We start from the raw sequence: 15897 nt of genomic DNA on the forward strand, positions 1-15897 counted from the left end.
TCATCAGGTTGAGTCACTGCCTCTTTGTATTGATGGGAGGGGAGATAACATTGTCAGTCATCAGGGTGAGATAACATTGTCAGTCATCAGGGTGACTCACTGCCTCTTTGTATTGATGGGAGGGGAGATAACATTGTCAGTCATGTTCTGATGGAGACGTCATTTGTGAACAGTTTTCTGTGACATGGTATACATATAGGCAAAACTTGGTATATTTGTTTTACACAGATTATTGGAATACAGATGAAATATTGCGACACACGGAAGAAATGTTGAAAAATACCAGGATATAGGTAATTTCAAGCAGTTCAAAACAGTAAAACTGGTGATGTTTCAAAATACAGTCATTGATTGATTGCTGGGCACCTGTGACTGTACACATAATCCAAGGCACTACAAGACACTAAGTAAGTCTGTTTGTTGTAAATGATCTTCCTGAAAATGTGCACTTGTTAATCTTGCAGACAGGAGAAGGCTACACGAGCTCTGCTGCTGGATGCAGGATTCAAGATGTCCACGCTGGATTTTGTACTTGGAGAGATACCTCCTGAAAAGGGCAAGAAAGGGAAAAAATTCTCTCTGAAAACATGTACGTAAGCCTGTGAACCTAAAAACTGTGTTAGATTGATTTATAAGTGTTCAGGCATAAATGTTTCATGCAGACTAAGCATGTAAGCTGGTAGTGGTACATGTTTACTGTGTATTACAGTTGAGGAAGTCAGCAAGGAAGAGCTTGAAAACATAGAAAGTCTCAGAGTTTACCTCAAGCACAAGGAGAACACACTGGAGTCACAATCTCAGGTAGGAAACCTCTTTGTACAGCAGTTTTCAGTTGTAACTTCTAGCTTAAAGTGTAGAATTCAGTTTAGTCAGCTATTATATTTTCTTGATGTAGTAAGGACCTAAGAATAATGCATAGATTAAGTTTTTGTGTGCATTTTCTTTTGACTAGGCTTGAAGTATCAATCATCTGTATCAGGGATTTTTCTCAATTTGTTTACACATACACATTAAAATTACTGTAAATGATAGTGATTCAATGAGCAGAAGAATTATTTCTAGAACCCGTATTTTAATCAAGAAAATATATTCAAATATTTTAGTTGCAAATGTTAAATTTTATCATTTACAAGCATATGTTATTCAGCAATCCTGCTTATTGCTATCATCAGATATACTTTTATATATAGAGGTATAAGACAGATCACCGTGATTGCTTACTCAGAATGATACCTAGCCTCATTCGGGCTGTAAACTTAGACTGTATGGCACAGACTCGTGAAGTGTACTATTTGTAGGTTGTTGAATATGACAGTCTGAAACAGTTTGGTTTGATTTACATTTATGACTTGTGTCACTGCTATTAAAAGTGTCATGTATATAGTTATATAACCTCTCACACCATTTGACTTACTTCTATCAGTTATGCATTTATTAAATGTGTGCATATTTACATGTATCTCCATATCCAACTGACTGTGAAATTTTACCTTAGGTGAAAGTGAAAGATGAGGACCTGTGTACGATCTGCTATGCAAGTCCTCGCTCAGCTACGTTCATCCCGTGTGCACATCAGTCCTGCAGGTAGGTGACAGTGGCATCGCTATCTCTATTCCTGGACCAGATAGGACCCACCTGTGTCGGTAGCAGTGACATCTCTGTCTCTATTCTTGGGCCAGATATGACCCACCTGTGTCAGTAACAGTGGTATCCCTATCTCTATTCCTGGGCCAGATAGGACCCACCTGTGTCAGTAGCAGTGCCATCCCTATCTCCATCACTGGGCCAGATAGGACCCACCTGTGTCAGTAGCAGTGCCATCCCTATCTCTATTCCTGGGCCAGATAGGACCCAATGTGTGGGTGGCAGTGGCATCCCTGTCTCCATCACTGGACCAGATAGGACCCACCTGTGTCAGTAGCAGTGGCATCCCTATCTCCATCACTGGATCAGATAGGACCCACCTGTGTCAGTAGCAGTGCCATCCCTATCTCCATCACTGGACCAGATAGGACCCACCTGTGTGGGTGGCATCCCTGTCTCCATCACTGGACCAGATAGGACCTATCTGTGTCAGTAGCAGTGCCATCCCTATCTCTATTCCTGGGCCATATAGGACCCAATGTGTGGGTGGCAGTGGCATCCCTGTCTCCATCACTGGACCAGATAGGACCCACCAGTGTCAGTAGCAGTGGCATCCCTGTCTCCATCACTGGGCCAGATAGGACCCACCTGTGTCAGTAGCAGTGGCATCCCTATCTCCATCACTGAGTCAGATAGGACCCACCTGTGTGGGTGGCAGTGGCATCCCTGTCTCCATCACTGGGCCAGATAGGACCCACCTGTGTCAGTAGCAGTGCCATCCCTATCTCTATTCCTGGGCCAGATAGGACCCAATGTGTGGGTGGCAGTGGCATCCCTGTCTCCATCACTGGACCAGATAGGACCCACCAGTGTCAGTAGCAGTGGCATCCCTATCGCCATCACTGAGCCAGATAGGTCCCACCTGTGTGGGTGGCAGTGGCATCCCTATCTCTATTCCTGGGTCAGTTAGAACCCACATGTGTGACACTTCTCTCATTGAAGTATTGGACATTATGCAAGCCTAAGCTTTATGATCAGTACAGGTGTGCACACATCCTTATATCTCCAGGGTAAGCGTTCTAATAAACCTCCACTAAATCCTGGATGCACCAATGGCTCAGCCTGATGAAGTTGTTACCTCCCTTGGCAGGCTTTTCAACCAGTCAGGTGTCTAAGCTGGGCAGTTCTGTGTACCAATCACATCTCAGTTTCACTTTTTAAGTTATCTGACCGATTAATTTTGATACTCTGAAAGAGGTAGAAGTTCTTGCATCTATTTTATTAGAGATTCAGACCTGTTTATTTGTCTGTATGATTTTCCTCCAAATCTGAGTCATGCTGCTAACAAAACTTCGCAGCTGCAACCATTATAGAGCCAGCAAAGGGAGGTAATAAAATTACGGGGCAGAGCCATAGATGCATCCAGGGTATAGTGAAGATTTATCAGAACATATACCACGGAGATATCAAGGATGGTGTGCACAAAGAGTATATACAAGTGGCCACACAACTACAAAGTCTGTTTGTTCATTTGGTATTTTTACATGATGTAGATTTTTCTTCACGAAATGATTGATGTTTCGATTGTTTTACTTTTGTCATTACCAAGAGGGGAGGTAAGTTAGAATTGGAACACAATACTCTTTTGATTGTCTTGTGAGGTGTCTCATTGTGAATAGGACAGTAAGTATTTGTGACTGGCCACACGCAATCAAGGCTTTTTACCTTCATATGTGTGTTATTTGAAGTAACTGGAGAAGATCAGGATACCAATACAGAGAATATATTTGATGCAAGGATTGGATGCTGCTTTAAGTAGTCATATTGTTATATCATGGATTGTCAGGATGGCTCAGATATTTACCACTTTAAGAAACCTTCTAGGACACACCTGGAAGCACAATGGAGCTGAACTACGATTCAAACTCACAATCATGGGTTTCTGGCATGATCAAGGGAGGCAACTCTGCCAAATCGCAGCAGCATAGATGACTGGGCCAACTTTTGCCACACTACAAGATGTCCATCACTTTGATAAAACATTCTGACCCTGTCACTCGTTCCTTTCATTGCAGGACATGTATCACACAACAGCTGATGGCCAAGAAGGAGTGCTTCTTCTGCAAGGCAATCATCACATCTGTGAAGGACATGCATGGAAACACCATACTCAGAGAACAATGTCAAGGCCAGTCAAAACACTGACACAAGTTAGGCAGTCTTAATAGGTGGTGAAATCACTGACATATCAAGGACATCAAATGGTCTTAAGTCATGATACTCTTGGCATTCATTCTACTTGTGTTACCATGGAGATGATCCCGATGATGTGATTGTTTTCATCTTTTTTTCAAAGTTTTAATTGTTAAATTGCTTTGAAACAGATTTGTTTTAGGTAATTATGTTGACTGCTGAGACAACATGGTGTAGTTGAAACTATTGTTGCATGACTAGTACTGTGTGTATGGGGATGCACTGAATGCGGTTACGGTGGGATTTGGGGGATTTAATCAACCTGATTGATTATAATTAATTTATGAAGTTAATCCATTATTAGTACTGTGAATTCATTACAGTACTGATATAAGCATATGGGATTTAAGTCGGATGTGCTTAATAGTTGACAATTTGACATGAAGTGGGCTGATATTGAATTATTCTAACCCTATTTCTTCTTCATATATCCACTGCTATTGGCTAACTCAAGCAAATATTTCTGTTTTCTCCAAGACCAAAGACAGTAAATTATCAGGAAAAACTGCAGAGATATTTATAGTCACTGATGAAGTAAAAGGAATTGTGCAGGAATCTTACAGACACAGTAGAGTGTGTTTGAAGATACCAGGATGTTTTCTTGAGAGTCCTGACGACATGTTGTCAGTGGATTCACATAAATACACTGTGACATGAAGACAAAGGTAAAGGTAAAGCACCTGTACACATTTGTCTGTCTGATTTAGAAAACAGATGAAATTATGTATTTAATCTGCTCAGGTCTATGTGTGCAGAGCTCCAGCTACTGTTTAGACTCCTTGTTTTTTTTCTCAGTTTACTGTTGAGTATTGATAGCTTTATTATAGTATTCAGTATATTTTGTACTCCTTGTGGTCCAACCAGTTGGTTTTGTATATGACTTTTGCACACAGTGATTCTTCTTATGTATAGCTTAATGTGGCTTCCAGTCAGCATATGATTTTGTGCTGCCCCAAGTACGTCACAGGGTGCTTTGTTTGTTTGGTAGCACTCAGCAATATTCCAGCTATATAACGGTGGTCTGTATGTATTCAAGTGTGGACCAGACAATTCAGTGATAAACAGTATGAGTATGGTTCTACTCGATTGAGATACAGTGACAGGTCAACCCAGTCAGTGAGCTTGACCACCCAGTCCCATTAGTCTCCTCTATGACAAGCATGGGTTGCTGAAGACGAAGTCTAACCTGTATCTTCCAAGGTGAGCCACATGATGCATGCACAAAAAGACCTGTTGGACATCTGTGCAGCATTCTGTGTCATTGAATGCATGGAAATGTGCACCTGCATTTCTGTAGATCTGTAATGTAATGTTTTTTCTTGCTAAAGAAACTACCTCGAGAAATTAGGGCAGTGTTGTTATACTATTGGGTGTTCAGATTTCTTCATGCATGTTGGGGCTACGGTGATGTAGTTTGCATGTTGTACATACATTATCTGGAGCTCTGTGATTCTTCAGCGTGTTGCCATGTAGATGATGGTGGAAAGACACTGGTGGGTCAGTGTTGTCTGTGATGAAGATAGGAGTTAAGTACATTTGTTGTCCGTTTTTCTAAGGTGAAATACCTTCAAAGTTTTAACCAATGTTTCATGATTGAAAGAAGAAGAAAGTGGCATCTTGAATAGCTTCTATATTCCTATTTCTAGTAAGTCTAACAAATTTTATATTTCTTGTTTTAGGAATCCACCTGCCATATTTTTTCAATAATAAGAAAAAAAATAGTTGTGAATTTTCCCTGCACAAAAGATAAAATCCTCTTGTTTTTATTGGCCAAAAATGTAAACTGAAAAGAAAATCTTTTTTTTTAAGATTGTTTTTCCCCTCATATAGACTTCATAAATTAACAAATGTAAAAATACTTTGAGTAGTTAAATGGAGTATTACTTTGTTTGGTGATTATATTTTTATTATTTACCCCTCCTGCCTTTGGGTTTTCTGAGGACAAGAATCCATAAAACAAGAAATAAATTTGGTCTGGCCTAAGGGTTGCCCCGAAAACAATTTACAAGTAGCACATACAAATGGTAACATATCATTGTCTGTAATCACATCAAAATTACTTTGTTTATTGTTAACCATATTAACTTAAGCAAAATATAAACACTTGACAGAATATATATGTGCAACCTTTACTTATTCAGCCTGCCCTGTATACTGTAGCAGATGTAGTAACTGTAGACAGGAAAACAGTGTTGAGGACAACAATGGTTAAATTTCCATTTAACACAATTTAAATATGATATTGAACTAGCAAGAGGTAGTAAAGCAGAGTTATTGTCCTTTTCCTTTATGCAGAGTTTAGAATAGGGTTATCTGCAAGACAAAAATGAACTGGCCTTTGCTTTTGGGCTTGAAACATTCTTCATAAAGACTTTCTTTCCAATCATGAATTATATAGTCATGGCAACACCCAGTATATTTGATTTCTTCATAACCGTATAGGGATATTCTATTTTGGATTGTAACAGAAAAGTTCATACAAAGATTCAAGTACCTTATGTCCTGAAATGTTATATATTGTAATATGCATTGAATGCATATATTATAGGATGAGACACCAGTATCTGATGCTGGATTACTTGCTGCCTGGAATGATACTGACTGGGGCAATAACTCACTCCAAGGCACGAATACTTACACTCTTGGCGCCACATCAGCCAAATACGTGGATATACAGTCCATAACACTGTACATGCTGTAAGTGCAAGGTCTTATTCAAAGCATCTGGTGAATCAGTGTTTTTCACTGTTCGTACATATAAAGTACAAATACATTTCATTCAGAAAATCTGTATTTGATTGCAAACTCTTATCCAAGTGGCAGCTAAGTTAAGCGTGCACTGATTTGCTTTTTACCCAATATTGAGGTAATTTATTTGACTATGATTGAATGTAGCACATTTATCTACCGTGATTGTCCTGTGATAATATGCATCAAGCTTTATAAGAACTTGGGCAGGTTTTAGCAATCATGCTGTGATGTTGTTCATAGAAAGAAGACAAAGTACCCAGATTTGGACACTGTTGATGAGAATTATGTCTACAGAATATTTGATAATCAGTGATAATTGTCAATTCTGTTTTGTGCACTGGATAAAAGCGAACTTCACGAAAAAAGTGTTGGTTAGTTTTTGTTGTGAAATGTACATGTAAATGACCCAAGGTGTTTGGTTCATATTCCAGCACAAATATGGTGAGAGATGCTCTCAGAGCAGATGACCTTCACTTTTGAACTGTTTCATTTGGATCTGCTTTGTTGTATGTAAATGATTTAATTTTATATTTGAAGCTTTAATGAAATAACTTTTGACTTTTCTAACAACTGGTACCAGGTGCTGTTATTTTTTTATCAGAAATACAACTTTCTTTAAGAAGAGGTTTGCTCCACTGAAGGAAGAGCAGAGAGTCTGTGTGGAAGTCAACTGGGGTAGCGGAAATGTACTATGTACAGAGGAGGGCACAGGGCCTGTGTTACTGTCCTTAGCCTTAATGTCCATAAACTGTTCAAATCTTGTTAATGGACAGAAGTGATCAAAGTGAGTATCAAATGGTTCCAAAGACTACGTTTATCTCCTCCCTTACTGATATATGGGATTGCATTTTGTAGAGCATTCATGCCAACATTACTACTTAAACAGGTCTCAAGATATTTTTCTGGATCAAGGACCTGTAAAATTTGTGTTTTCTGCTCCCTATTTGTACAACCACAGATATTACTACCCTACTCTGCTCCATGTGTCGCTTGGGCAATATTTTTCTTGTAAATTATGAAACTGTATATTGACTATAGAGATGAAGTAGGATTTGTCCTGTTGTGATTGATTTGATTAAGCAGATCTCTGATTCAGGGTGGAGTCTGAAGGTTAATACTATTGGTGACTTGGCATCCAGAGATGGTACTGCTGCTCATGTCTTTGTTCAAAGTTGACACCACCCAGACTCTCTGTAGTGCTGCCATTGTAAGAGTGGTACTCATGTCTGCAGAAATATTTTCAATTTTGAACATTTGATGTAGTCTTTATCATGATCCTTTTTAAACTTTGTAACTTTTGTTGTCATATAGTTTTAGACTTGGAATGACTTGACATGCACTTTTATGTGTAATCAATGTGACCTGGAATGTTTGCTTGGCATTTACATTTTGAATTGTATTATATATTTATGACTGCAGGAATGTTTGGTAGGATGTAATTGAACTATTATACATGTTATATTTGAACTGTATAAATGATAGACTGTGATATGTACTTTCTTTATGTACTGTGCTGCCTTCAGTGCTCCATTGTTGTGTGTGGTTTCTTCACACAGGTGCTTGTGTATTGTAAGCACTGAACAGTCCATTTCTTTATCAACTCTGGAATTCCCGTGCACAGCTGTAGCAGTGTTACAGATGGTAACAATTAACCATTTTCAGTGTCAGAATTACTCTATTTTATATCAACATGCAGAACTTTTCACTGTTTTAGCAAGATAGTAAAATGCAAGCTGGAAGTGACACAATAAATCATGATACTCTGATATTTCAGTTGTCTTATCATAGATTACATATGTATCACTACAAAAGGTGTTTTTGTTGTTGCTTGTTTGTAAAATATGACAGTCAGGGAGGATGAAAGGTGTAAACTGCTGGGAATAAGTGGTGTTGGTGTTGGGATGGTTTCTCTACACATTAGCAGGAGGCTGTTTTTTTCCAAGCAGTTAGTAAGAACTCTGAAGCCTAGGCTGTATAAGTGTATAGATATATTTAGGAACATGTTGTAACTGGAGGAATTGATCAAGGATCCAGACTATGTGCCCTTGGCAGACAGGTTGACATAAATAGAAGTTTTTCAAAATTCTGATTTTTCTAACATTCTCATTTTCTTCATATATGCAATAATAAATACCTATGCATGAAGGTCTCTTCCTCTTTAACATCAGTGATCACTGGGATCAACTGTCAGCTGGCCAACAGTATCTCAGGAACAGTGCTAGTAGTAGAGGCTTGCAGTGGGGAAGCTAACAACATCCTATTTTGCTTATTCACGTCACATGCAATAATTCATTACAAATAGTCATTAATGGTGAAACTAACATTATCATTGAGAATGATCAGAAATTTCTAACAGTGTCAGTGAAATTTCTGTGGCTCATGTGATGGAATGAAAGGATTTGATTTGTTTATCTTCAACAAGTGAACCTACATGTGATTATGGAGGACTGAAGGCCATGTTTGAGTGTCTAACACTGTCATGATTTTAGATTTTGATTCAATTTTACAGAAGTTGGTAATAATGAGGAGGAAAACGTATTGTTCAATAGTATAGGAAATACCCTTTGGTAATAAAAGTATCACTCATTTGTTTTGTATAAATGTGTTTTTCAGCATTTAACTAAATACACATTTACAACAAAGAAAACATCACCTGTAACTGAGGTTGTTTGTTGGGGACAGATTCAGGCCATTTTAGGCAAAGGCCCTGACAACAGCAAAGACGATTACACATATGTAGTTAAGTCGGTCTCTTAGCATGGTAAAAATGGATTCTGGTTATAGGCTTACCAGTTAGTAATTGCTGAAAAATGTATTGATGATTACCATAGATACAAGTAGATAACAACTCCTAAATACATACACCATTGTCACTAAGTCGGGTACACACCCAGTCAAGTACACACCTAGACAGGTACACACTTAGGTTGAACTGTTTGATCTGAACAGATGACTTGATGGATGATTCCACCAACCTCAAAAATCTGTGAGAACTGCACATGTGTAGAGAGGTCTTTTTTGCATTGTGCTTAGAACTAATTTATGAAGTGAGGAAATGGTGGACATATTTTGAAATTTTGAAGATTTTTTTACCAAATACTTCCAGGATAATTAACATGTTGTTTCAATAACAACTGCTAAGTAGAAACACTCATATCCAGGAAGTTACTTTACCCAGTTGATGCCTGTTCTGGAATCATCTCCCTGAAAAACAATGGTTTTCTCAATGTACTTTCAATGTGGGGACTCTGTTTGCAGACCCCCCACAGGTCCTGGCTGCTTACCTCAGCTGCAAGATGTGTCATGCAGCTCACAAGGTCAGCATCATTTGAATGAGTGTCCATCATTTCAGTAAACTTCTTTACCCATAAAGATCCACTGAATTCATCATCACCAATAACATTAAATCCTGGTACTGTGGCACGAAGTACTAGAAAATCAGCTTCAGAGGGGACACATTTATCCTGTTCAGTCCCGCTTCCTGGCTTGACACCAGACATGAAGTTATCCCTCTCTCCACTGGGGATGAAGAACACTTTTGGTTTACCAACTAGAGTAGGACATCCTGATGCATTGAACAGATCTTTCAGTTCTTGGAAATGCACTGGAGCTGCGTTTGCATCAAGGACACACTGGCAATTATTTATCAGCTTGGTTTCAGTGTGGATGACACACACAAAAGCATCAAACTGACTATGATCCATCTCTGCAACACTGGATAAAAGTGCAGTCATGTCTGTTTTAGAAATATTTCTATACAGTCGAGTATCAAAATTTAGCTTCTGGAATGTTCCGTAGAGCTTCGCAGCATCATTAACGTAGTAGCGATGTATTTTTTCATGTGGGTTTGATTTGGGATTACAAATGATGATTGCCATGCCCTTAGGGTTTGAACTTACTTTATATTCTGAAATGGAGAAAGAACAGTATTGATTTCTCATAGTGCTTGCCCTTGCACATATGGGATATATTTGTTATACTGATTTTGAATCACAAAACTATTTTCACTCATCAATATTGTTGCATGCTTGACATAAGACCCTATGAAACAGTTTTAGATATAATAATAATATATAATAACAGTCCATTTATATGGTGCCTTTCTAAGCACAATGCATGTTCAAGGTGCTCACAAGAAGGAACATGGGATGGTGGTAAGAATCATTTGGAATAGGCGAGTCTGTAGATGTAGATCTTGAGATAAGAGCGTAAGGAAGTATAGTCTTGACAGTCTAATTTCAATAGGTAGGCTATTCCATGCTGTAGCAGCAGAATATGAGAATGTTCGATGACCAAATCATTTGGTCAGGACACTAGGGACAACAAGGATCGGATCTGAGAGATTTAGTGGGCTGGCAGATATTGAGTAGACTGGACAGATAGTTTGGCAGCATTCCAGAGAGACACTTAAAAACAAGACAACATGGTTTATATGTTGTTCTGTGCTCAGTTGTGAGCCAGGGCAGTGATTGCAAAACTGGAGATATGTGATCATATTTTGGAGTCGGTGACAATTTTTTGCTACAGTGTTTGGACACCTTGTAATCTGGAGATCTGAGATTTTGAAGCACTGGCCAGGAGACTGTTACAAAAGTCCAGTCATCACCAGAGACAGGACAAGGATGGCAGCAGAGTCGTTGGTTAAGTATGGTTCTCAATATTTCTCAGATGAAAGAAGCAGCTTTTGATTAGATTTGTGACATGTGAAAAGCTCTGTATTGAGAATCACACCAAGATTCCAAACACATGGGGATGAATGAATAACATATACCATGAATAACACTTACCTTGAGTAAGATACAATTAGAACAGAACACAATTACTGTATTCATTTGGTTAAATGTTAGGATTCTGTGCAGATTCTTAAGCCGTTTTCTAAAGAAATAGATCATTCCCTTTACTCATTCCCATTACTCATCAACTTCAACATCAATTTTCTTTCTGAACTTGTTTTCATGTACTGCAGCATTTGACCGCCAAGGCTCACCTACAGAAAGTGTATGTTTGAGTAAGAGTGACAGTCGTCTTGGAGCTACCTGTGTAATAAGAATAGCTATTAACCTATTATAAAGTAAGAGTTTCAAAGCTACCTATTGTGAAGGGAGTGTTGTGATCATCTTGGTTATACCATAGGCCAGAGTGAAAGCAAGTAAAACCGGTTATGATCCAATCTAGTTTTACGTTCTATCCCACAATTTACAAATTTGAATGGTGTTCATACCCATCTGTGGTAACGATCCTGATTTCACTGAGAAGCCTGTTTCGAACAGAGATTCCAGATCAGACATACGTCCAACATCAGACACAGGCATACTTGCAGACTCCCTTTCTGCGGAACAGCTGGCGCTGTCATTTTCTCCCTTTAGCGATGAACAGTTGCACTTGAGGTCAAGTTTGTTTTGGCGCTGTAGTTGCTTATAGGTTTGAGGATAACCTAGTTTTATGGCTTCATTAATCTGGCTTACGTTGGTCAATCTACTTAAAATGTATGACCATTTTTCGGTGTTAGATATGTGAGTGTTTCTCAGTTCCCGATAATCATCAGTTGAAACTGCACCCTGTTGAGAAAGGTGTTCTGCAAGGTGCTTGACTTGGACATTTTCCTTCATATTGCAAACGGCACACACATTGATTTTTGATGGTATTGCTTTCAGATGTTGTGCTGTTTTACTCAGTTTCTTTGCAACGTCTGGATAATCCTCCCCAACAGCTGGTATAAAGTTATTCTGAAATGTACACACATCTAGAACTTGTGACATGAAAACACTTCTCAACAATATGTGATCAGTTAAAACTCCTGTAAGATATTCACGCTTTGTTGTACATTGCAAACAAACACACGCATTTATTGTTATCAGTAAAAGTGGTGTGTGACCTTCTTCACAAAGTTCAGGTAAGCAACACTGGCCTCGGAGTATGCTCGGATGGGCGACAGTGTTTAGCAGCTTGTGATTATAAGACTTTTGTCCTGTCTCAGAACGAAGCACACACGTGGACCTTAGGCAAATCAGATTGTTCAAAATTGCTTCTGTTCACCCAGTAGATGATGGGTACCCGGTGGAGTATAGTTAAACACTATATCAGTGGCGTATCGTTATTATTATCATCATCGTAACTATAACGAGTCAAACATTCAACACTGACTTACCATCAAAGTTTCATAGGAAAGTCGACCTCTCATGACATCCAAGAAGGCCTCATTTCTTCGACGGGATGTGGGATTGAAGGCGATTATGCTTTCGTGTTCATCGTCCGTCAGAAGCTGATCTTGAATCAGTCTGTCCAGAATGCATGTGCCTTCAATGCTTATACTGTGAAGCAGATCCGGCTGACACAGTTGGAATACCTTCAAGTGGATGTAGTCGTCGGCGTCATCGACACCAGTACCTGGATGAATACTACTCATATTTACAACAAAGAATGTCCTAGTGAATGAAGGGCGTAAGGATTGCTTATAGGAACCACCACAAGTTTCTGTTCTGGACCTGTCTCTAAATCGCTAGGGGGAGACTGACGTTTTACAGCAATATATGGTGTATTTGCTAGTAAGTTTCATGTAATATGTAATCAAAGCATCTCTGTTAGTAGGATTACGCAATCAATTCGTCTTCGTTAAAGTCTGTATCACACAAATACACGGTGCTGAGTGTTACATTATCCTGATCCTGTTTATGCTAATAAACCGATACATTTTCATAATTGCAATTTTCACATTGTCCCACCAAACACAATTGTAACTCACTGGTTATTCTTACCTACATTTTCACTTTTATCAATTTCTAATTCTGTTCTTCTATTACGAAAGGTTTGCATCAAAAGGGCTTCCATGTACTTCAACTGTTGAAATGTCCGTCTCAGTCCTTCTTGGTCCAAACCTGGCTTACAGAAGTCTTCGCCATATGACCTAATCCTCTCTTCAACGTTATTTAACCCTGTCTTTAAGGTGTTGTCTATCTCATGTAGAATCTGCCTCTGTAATTCCAAGGGGACACCACCAAGAGTACTCTGTGTCTGAGTTATCAGTTCGTTGATGTACCTGTTTCTTGCACCTTCCAGACGAGTAGCTCCAGGACTTGCCATCTGGAAACAACCAGGAATTGCAGTAGAGTAGAATGGATTTTAATAAGCACACGTGAAGCAGTACGTAGATGTCTGTCATGTTGACATGACAACCATCTGTGCTATTCAGACAAACACGGAATGACAGGCATTGATGGTGTAATGTGAGTAAAGCGCTCGCTTTCAGTTCAGCGAGTACATGACGGGGGGTGGGGTGGGTGGGGGTGGGGGGGGTGGGGTGGGGTGGGGTTAGTCTACTGGATCAGGCCAAAGACCCAGGATCAATTCCCCACAAGGGTACAATATGTGAAGTCCATTGACATTGCTGAAATACTGCTAAAAGCGGGGTAAAACTAAATTCACTACCTCAACTCGGCTATATTATACTGAATAGAAAATGAAACTTCACGGTTGGAGAAATGAATTATATTGACAATGGGTAGTGCAAGGTAGTTAATATAGGCGAATACCATAACGGGGTGCATGCATCGCGCTCCTTTGTGAAAACATGACCCTGCACGTGTGCAGGCTTACGTGACCACAGTTTCATGTGCCTAACCACCAACGCGTGTACATAATTTGCTGTCGACTAGAACAAGATACGTTGACAATCCTTTGAGAGACAAACAGTTGGCATGTGGGTTGTCGGCTTTAGCATTGACTAGAGAGTCGGATCGTGCATGAACTCAATGAGCTGCTTCACAAAGCTATTTCATGCATGACTTAAAAACACGACGAACCATCGACGTATACATTATAATATTTAGTCCGTTATACATTATAATATTTAGTATCATATGGTACCAGGTATCAGTAACTATCGAGAAAACTCACGTCGTGAGTAGCTGAGAAGGAGATCACTGATAAAGAAACTGTGCACTTGTATTATGGGATACTGATAACCAAATGAAGGGGGTCCACGGCGCCATTTGTAGGAAATGGGCCTGAAATAAATCACGGTTTCACCGCATGACTGATTTTATACATTTACAGACCTAAACTGGAGGATATGTGGTGTTTTCCTCCAACTGAAACATGATCGGGTTCAGTAATCACAAAACAACATGGCGTTCAAAATGGACCAGTAGCTGCGTACGACAATCAGGGCTTCAACAGCAGGATAAAAGCTAATCAACAATAGATGCTGTCATTCGTGAGGGTGAAATCGGATCAAATTTAAAGATAACCTACCGCCAGTGGTAGAGAACGTGACTGTGAGGTTGATGGAGCAACCACAGACACTGTTCATGTAACACTTCCTGGTTGTATCCTGTTTGTGATTTGTATTATATTGACTTACGGTAGCCACGTGACACGCTCGTACGTTGAGTTTTTATACCGAACGCCCTCGCTTGGCTTCTGTATGACTGTAAGGAATATGTGCATCTTTGTCAGTGTCGGTGAATGTAAATAGTATGAATCCACTTCCTGCTTTCAACCACTTCACTGTTCACACCACGTTCCACTGCATCGTCATCATACACTCACCTTGTGATGCTGATTCACTGGAGAGAACGTAGCAAAATGTATCCACTGGAATAACACAGATTCCAGTACTTCTTTCGGCTTCATCTTATCCCCATTCCAAACCACACACTCTCAGTTTCAGGCTATCGCCAACACGCAAAGCCTGACATGTAGTAGTATAGAGCACCTTCTTTAAAACGTGTACCCACTCTGTGAGGTCATCGAACATCATGTTGATAAATCACCTGTCATATGTCGTAAATACTACCGAATGTCTGCCATTACACCTTGAAACTAACAGTGCCTTACAATGTCACGGTGAAAACTTGACTGAAAGCTTTTGATGATGAAGGTTTTCTTTAATGACACAGTGGAACCCACACAGCTGAGAAAAAATGGTGTGACAAGTTTTCAATAATTTGGAACTAAGAAGGTTGTATCGAGCTAATGTTAGACATGGAAATACAACATGTAACTGTTCTGACTTTAAAAAAAACAGCTATCGAAGGTATATATCACGCAGTGCCCCTAATACTATATGACAAACGGGCAAGTTTATCTATTTCCGTCGAGTTTCTTCCAATAACGTATGTTATTATTTTTTAATCATTCTTTGTGGTGTAGTGTTCTATGAGGCTGTTGTGCCTTTAAATGCACAATGGTCGTAAGTGCACAGAAAGCATTGTGCACTTAACTGCTCCACATACGGCTTCGATTACTTCCAGGTCCATAGTTCTCTACAACACTCACGGTCCCCAAGTTCACCACAGGCCTCCTTGAAGT

At 39.4% G+C, this 15897-nt stretch overlaps 2 protein-coding genes across 2 annotated transcripts in view; one reads left to right on the plus strand and one right to left on the minus strand.

Moving 5' to 3' along the window:
* The window catches only part of LOC137297072 (E3 ubiquitin-protein ligase RNF123-like), a 61454-nt gene extending 52278 nt beyond the window's left edge, over nt 1–9176 (plus strand). Inside the window, exons 35-38 of the mRNA XM_067829044.1 lie at nt 465–589; nt 710–801; nt 1496–1584; nt 3660–9176. Coding sequence (XP_067685145.1) covers nt 465–589; nt 710–801; nt 1496–1584; nt 3660–3789 — 436 coding nt within the window. The 3' untranslated portion in view covers nt 3790–9176. The remainder of the gene's footprint in view (nt 1–464; nt 590–709; nt 802–1495; nt 1585–3659) is intronic.
* On the minus strand, nt 9175–14947 carry LOC137297069 (uncharacterized). Its single transcript, XM_067829039.1, has 5 exons — nt 14839–14947; nt 13344–13668; nt 12737–12975; nt 11810–12314; nt 9175–10495 (listed from the first exon to the last, which is right to left on the minus strand). The coding sequence occupies exons 2-5, from the start codon at nt 13666–13668 to the stop codon at nt 9759–9761; spliced, it is 1806 nt and encodes a 601-aa protein (XP_067685140.1). The 5' UTR covers nt 14839–14947; the 3' UTR covers nt 9175–9758.
* Nucleotides 14948–15897: the final 950 nt, after the last annotated feature.

Source organism: Haliotis asinina, chromosome 9 (assembly GCF_037392515.1).
Source record: "Haliotis asinina isolate JCU_RB_2024 chromosome 9, JCU_Hal_asi_v2, whole genome shotgun sequence".
In the NCBI taxonomy this organism is placed as follows: domain Eukaryota; kingdom Metazoa; phylum Mollusca; class Gastropoda; order Lepetellida; family Haliotidae; genus Haliotis; species Haliotis asinina.

Bases quoted from the DNA above. Each gene is read 5' to 3' on its own strand.
- LOC137297069 (XM_067829039.1), bottom strand. From the start codon at position 13,668: ATGGCAAGTCCTGGAGCTACTCGTCTGGAAGGTGCAAGAAACAGGTAC. The intron at 12,976-13,343 runs GTAAGAATAACC...GTATTCATCCAG, and splicing joins TGATAAAAGTGAAAATGTAG to GTACTGGTGTCGATGACGCC. The intron at 10,496-11,809 runs GTATGAACACCA...TCTCCATTTCAG, and splicing joins AGGATCGTTACCACAGATGG to AATATAAAGTAAGTTCAAAC.